Genomic DNA, 6,155 nt, shown 5'->3' on the forward strand with positions numbered 1-6,155 from the left:
GAAAAACTACCCCTTTTACAAGGAAAATCTATACAATTACTTTATTTTATATGTCATAAAGAACTACTTTTTTTAAAGCACACACATTAATTTGATGATACTTTGGCATATGCCTGGCGTAGCCGCCTCTCCCAGAAATGACGATTTTGAGTAAAACTATTTGTTGTGTGTAATTCTTTTTTCTTAGGTTACTTTTGTCACATATTATCCACTACCAGATTACCCCCAGTGCCAAAAAATAACATAAAAAGAGATCAGGGAAGTGCAAGTGGTAATTATACCGAAGAATCTTTATTGGCAAAATCAAGTTTGTGTCTATTTCACTGAAATGAACGTCACTTCAAGTTAAAGTCATTTGTATTCTGGCGTTATTAATAAATTCTTGTTAAGACAATGTCTGCGACAGTTAAGATACCTTACCAAAAAGGGACCATCATAGGAATTGTCTGCAATACCATTTCAAGTAAAAAATATTACAGCTTTCACGGAATCCCATACGCCGAACCTCCTGTAGGAGAATTAAGATTCAAAGCAAGTATACATAAGCAAAACGTGCACAGTAAGTACCCAATTCTCGTTAACTAAATAATTGATCTAAAGGCTCCCGTGCCCATCAAGAAATGCAAAGGAATTTTGGATGCTACTAAAGAGGCGCCGCAATGTTATCAAAGGCACATGATTCGTTTTGAGGAGGGTAATGGAGATGAGGACTGCTTATATTTGAATGTCTACACGCCGCAGGTTTGACACACACCATTTGCAATACTATTTTAAAGCTGAGCGCGGTAATTTAAACGCCTTATACCAGGCGTCCCGCAATACTTCTGTGCATTTTAAGATTCTTCTCGTTGTGTAAAACAATTATGTCTCTTATTGTGAAAATGCTCAAATGTTACGTTTCCTGAAGCGTGGAGAAACCCTTTCTCAAAATTAAATTTGTTATTGCTAAATAGTCTAGGCGATAGAGACTGTAAAATTGGCAAACTGGACATTTTGAGGTGGAAAAGAAAAAAAATGGTGGAATATGTTCAGTTAGGTGTCAGAAACAACATATTAAAAATCCCACTCCCCAGACCCTGTGCTAAAGGCTCCAGCCACCTCACCACCCCCCAAAAACCGTGTTTTCACTCTTTTTGGCTGATATCTCGCGATCTATGAGGTCTATATGAAATATTTTTAGCTGAAAATATTTATTGTGAAATTTCATACAAGGTAGATACTGAGAAGTTAGCCTAGGTGTACCTCTTAGCCTAGGAAATTCATAAAAGAGGCTAAAATCGTCAATTTTCGTGACTTTTTGCGGTTTTTTGCAAATATATCGCGACCTTTAGGGCTAGATGAAATATTTTTAGCTGAAAATGCTCCTCGTGAAATTTCTTACAAGGTAGATACTCAGAAGTTAGCCTAGGAGTCCCTCTTAGCCTAGGAAATTCATAAAAGGAGGCGAAAATCATCAATTTTCGTATTTTTTTGCGGTTTTTTGCAAATATATCGCGACCTTCAGGGCTAGATGAAATATGTTTTTAGCTGAAAATGCTCTTCGTGCAATTTCATACGAGGTAGGTAACTGAAGAGTTGGCGTAAAGTCACCTTTCACCTTCAACTTTCATGTGTGAGGAAATATTCATTGAAAAACAAAGTATTTCTATGTACCATTTATTCACGTAGAACAGTATTTTCATATCAAAATATTCACACATTCATTTATACCTCAACGTAATCATTATCCTCTGCAGATTCCACTTCTTCAGGTCGACGTCCTCTAGTGGTAGTGGGTCATCTGAAATTACCGACTCGTAGTTCTCCTCGTCTTCCGCTTTACCTGCATGGGTACCCTGAAGAGACGGCGTGGCATTTAGGCACGATGTTTCATGACACTGGACGCAGAATTCGTTCTTCAGACCTTCAACAAGAAGCATTATGTCAAAAAAAAATTTATAATTAAGTATACGAATATAATATTCTCTCGTGTGTCCTAAGTGTCCGGTGGAGAAGGTTTACCTAATTTTCTGAAACTGCAAGCAGTCATGCAACCACGTTCACAGCCACATGAAGTAAGTTTGAGGAGACTTTCCTGACGCCTATCACAACGACTTCGGATCCAGCCCAGGAAAGTCTCCTCAAACTTATTTCATGTGGCTGTGAACGTGGTTGCATGACTGCTTGCAGTTTCAGAAAATTAGGTAAACCTTCTCCACCGGACACTTAGGACACACGAGAGAATATTATATTCGTATACTTAATTATAAAAATTTTTTTGACATGCTTCTTGTTGTAGGTCTGAAATGTAACGAACTCTGCGTCCAGTGTCATGGAACATCGTGCCTAAATGCCACGTCCTCTCTTCAGAGTAGCCATGCAGGTAAAGAGGAAGACGAGGAGAACTACGAGTCGGTAATTTCAGACGACCCACTACCACTAGAGGACGTCGTCCGTCGAAGAGTCTGAAGAAGTGGAATCCGCAGAGGAGAATGATTACGTTGATATGGAAAGGGGTACTTTTTTCACGATTTTTACTATGCGTTTCCATGGAGTTTAGTGCTGTCTATGAACAATAGCATCCACTTTTGAGTGACAGTAAATCGGGAATGTCAATCAAATTATTCAATTGTTATTATGGATCATTATGCAAAAAAATTTCGTGTACAACACGTGTGCCCTCATTAATCAAACTGCAAATTCATGAAAAAAAGTATCACTTTCAAAATTAGTTGTACAAATAACTATTTTACGTGAATAAATGGTACATAGTTTTACAATGAATATTTCCTCACACATGAAAGTTGAAGCTGAAAGGTGACTTTACGCCAATTCCTCAGTTACCTACCTCGTATGAAATTGCACGAAGAGCATTTTCAGCTAAATATATTTCATCTAGCTCTGAAGGTCGCAATATATTTGCAAAAAACCGCAAAAAACACGAAAATTGATGATTTTCGCCTTCTTTTATGAATTTTCTCGGCTAAGAGGTAGACCTAGGCTAACATTTCAGTATCTACCTTGTAAGAAATTTCAAGAGGGGTATTTTTCAGGAAAAAATAGTTCATCTAAACCTCATAGAGCGCGAGATATCAGCCAAAAAGTGCGAAAACACGGTTTTTGGGGGGTGGTGGGGTGGCTGGAGCCTTTAGCACAGGGTCTGGGGGGTGGGATTTTTAATATGTTGTTTCTGACACCTAACTGAACATATTCCACCATTTTTTTCTTTTCCACCCCAAAATGTCCAGTTAGATGTCTTTATCGCCTAGACTAAAACTTATGAATGTAAAAATGCAATGTAGGAGGTTATCTTCCTCATTGGGATGTTCTGGGAGCTGTTTAATTAGTTTCGTGTTAGTCTGGTGATTTCTTTTCCAACAAGCGGTATACCAGAGTCGTCATGCAGGGTCTTATTACTTATGTACTACAGTGAACAATTCGTGAACCATTTAAAACACTGCGAGTTAAACCGTTCTCACTTTTAGGAAACTTTCTACTCAGATTTATTTACACGTAAAATGGTGATGCAATTTCGTCAGCGCTGCGCGATACTGTTAGCTTGTAATAGGCCGAATATGCACTCGCTTTGGTTTACGGGGTATTATTGCCCTAAACTAGACCTTTTAAAATATTTCGCAAAGCTGTAATGGTGCGCGTTAAAAACCTGCGATTAGCATGCGAGCATCACAACGACTTCAATCGCACTCATTAAAAATTATCGTCTTTCTTCGCCCAAAGTACATTCGTTCTATTCTAAATTTAAACTTACAACAAATGATACCTACGTTTACAAAACCTAATATACATTATATACAGTTAATTACAAAATTTTATTCCTTCACAACCAGGCCAAAAACCATTATGTGTAATTGAAAATATTCAGACCCAATACAACCTCCATCTTCTTTCCTTAGGGGTGTAATGTGTCGGGCCTGGTGTCGGGTTAATCTATTATATTCGTTTTTGTGTATGGGATTACGACTTCTTTGCCATATCTGATTAAGCTTAATTTGAGTACCATTTGCGCTCTTTCACCCAATCGGATTATTCCGAATTTCAAACTGAGTCAACGTTCAGTTGTTCACTGATGATGACAGCCTTACTGTTGAACCGCGTTCGAGGTTTTAATATATTATTGGTGTTTTTGTTTTAATTTTGTGAGTCAACGACACATGTTTCTCGTAATTCGCTAGATAAATTCGGAAAACGCACCTTTGCCCGTAATGGTATGGATTCATGGTGGAGCATTTGTTTGTGGATCAAGTAAAATAGAACTATGCGGCCCAACATTATTGATGGAACAGGATGTTGTGCTGGTAACGTTCAATTACCGACTTGGAATGCTAGGTGAAACATATAAAGGTATGCATTGCAGCATACTGTAAATAACAAGTTTAGGCTTCATGAGTTTTGAAAATGCCGCCTTGGAGGTTCCGGGTAACGCAGGTTTAAAAGATCAAGCCTTGGTATTAGATTGGGTGCGGCGTAACATCAAATATTTTAATGGCGATAAAGATAATGTAACTTTGTTCGGTCATGACGCTGGAGCTGCAAGTGTGCACCTTCACATACTCTCACCAATGTCGAAAGGTGATTCTTCTTATTCTGCAGGACAGTTATCATTTTGCAGTTGTATAGGTTTGTTTCACAAGGTGATCTTGCAAAGTGGATGTGCTTTGAATCCTTGGGTTAATGGAGTTGAGAACACTGGGAAAATGATGGGACAAGTGCTTGGAATTGCTGGAAGTGACGAAGAGATATTAACAGAGTTGAGAAAACTTAGCGTCGAACTCATTTTCATGGCTCAAGAACAGCTAACTAACGTATGGTATGACAGCTTCTGGAAATCATGCAACTTCTACATTACAGGATAACTCTGTCAATACTAAATGGTTTTGCAGTCCAATTGTTGAAAAACAAAAGTTCCCTGCACCCTTTTTACCTGACGAACCCGTAAACATTATACGAAAAGGTTGCTACGCAAAAGTACCCATGATTATTGGGTACGCTGTTCGCGAAGGTATCTACTGGGACCTACAAAACATACAAATGACAGGAAAACGTAAAGTAATAACTGATTTCACCAAAGTCATACCAAATAATGTGAATTGTAACAAGAACAGTCTACTTAGCAAAACCATCGCCAACAAAATTAAAGACTTTTACTATGGACCACGCCTGAGCCAAACGCGAATGGGACGGTACCCAAGACTTCGGACTATGGGCCCTCTTTATGAGCTGTTAACTGACGTATTTATCTTAAGGGGAGTATTTGCGACGATTAAAAATCACCTTGAAATGGATCATAGAATCCCGATTTATTATTACAAATTTACTATTGTGAGCGATTTAAATGCGTTCAAGAAAATGTTGCCAAAAATTTTCCAACGCCAATACTCAGGTAAACTTGAGCCATACTTGCTCGTTTCATAGGTCAATAAAACTTACGCAGGTGCCATTCACGGTGATGACCTCAGCTATTTCTTCCACACGTATCTGACTCCATCATTCGATTATGAAAGTCGAGAGCAAGTCGCTGTCCGAAGGATTGTGGGCATGTGGACCAACTTTGCTAGGAGTGGAAATCCAAATGATGAATTTGGTACGCAATGGCTACCAGCGACCAAAGGCAACTTTCAGTGTCTAAATATATCGGAAGAATTAAAAGTTGAGTACAACCCCGACATGGATAGAATGCACTTTTGGAGAGAGATTTATGGTAATGATAAGCGTACCAAGTATTTATAAAGTTTGGAATCACAATAAATGCGACACTTTTCTTTTCTTTTTAACTTAGATAGTTCTGAAGACTTCAGGGCTAATTTCTCCTTCAGCCGTTGGTTCTAGAGTTTGGCGAGCGTCTTAGAGTTATAGCCTGCATTTCTATTTTACATGCATTGTAGCGGGATTCATTTGGGTTGACGAAACGGGAACATGTTTGGAGTAATTTCCAGCGGTCATCTGGTTGCTGTTGGCAAACTGCATAACCCAAACTTTTGGACTTCTATGGAGGGTAACATGGGTTGCACTGTGGTGGGTCCGAGTTGGTGAAGATCCCGATAAGGTAGCCAGCGGATAAAGTTAGTGCTATTTCCATTCTGTATGGAGATCTAGAGAAGGTGTTGGTTACTTTGCCCAACTGTAACTTTATTATCCGATAAAGGTTGAGCAGCAGC

At 38.8% G+C, this 6,155-nt stretch overlaps 1 protein-coding gene across 3 annotated transcripts; it reads left to right on the plus strand.

Annotated features, from left to right (window-relative positions):
• Positions 1-329: 329 nt before the first annotated feature.
• LOC116175001 (acetylcholinesterase-like) lies at positions 330-5,771 on the plus strand. 3 transcript variants are annotated; one of them, XM_031493040.1, is made up of 7 exons: positions 330-531; positions 601-741; positions 4,173-4,326; positions 4,378-4,569; positions 4,618-4,802; positions 4,849-5,380; positions 5,432-5,771. In XM_031493040.1, exons 1-7 carry the CDS (start codon positions 394-396, stop codon positions 5,725-5,727), a joined length of 1,638 nt encoding a protein of 545 aa, XP_031348900.1. In that variant the 5' UTR covers positions 330-393; the 3' UTR covers positions 5,728-5,771. The 3 variants fall into 3 exon arrangements, with proteins under 3 accessions (XP_031348900.1, XP_031348907.1, XP_031348915.1); XM_031493047.1 differs by having other exon boundaries at positions 423-559; positions 619-741; XM_031493055.1 differs by having other exon boundaries at positions 459-559.
• Positions 5,772-6,155: the final 384 nt, after the last annotated feature.

This window comes from Photinus pyralis, unplaced genomic scaffold (genome assembly GCF_008802855.1).
Source record: "Photinus pyralis isolate 1611_PpyrPB1 unplaced genomic scaffold, Ppyr1.3 Ppyr1.4_LG1, whole genome shotgun sequence".
In the NCBI taxonomy this organism is placed as follows: domain Eukaryota; kingdom Metazoa; phylum Arthropoda; class Insecta; order Coleoptera; family Lampyridae; genus Photinus; species Photinus pyralis.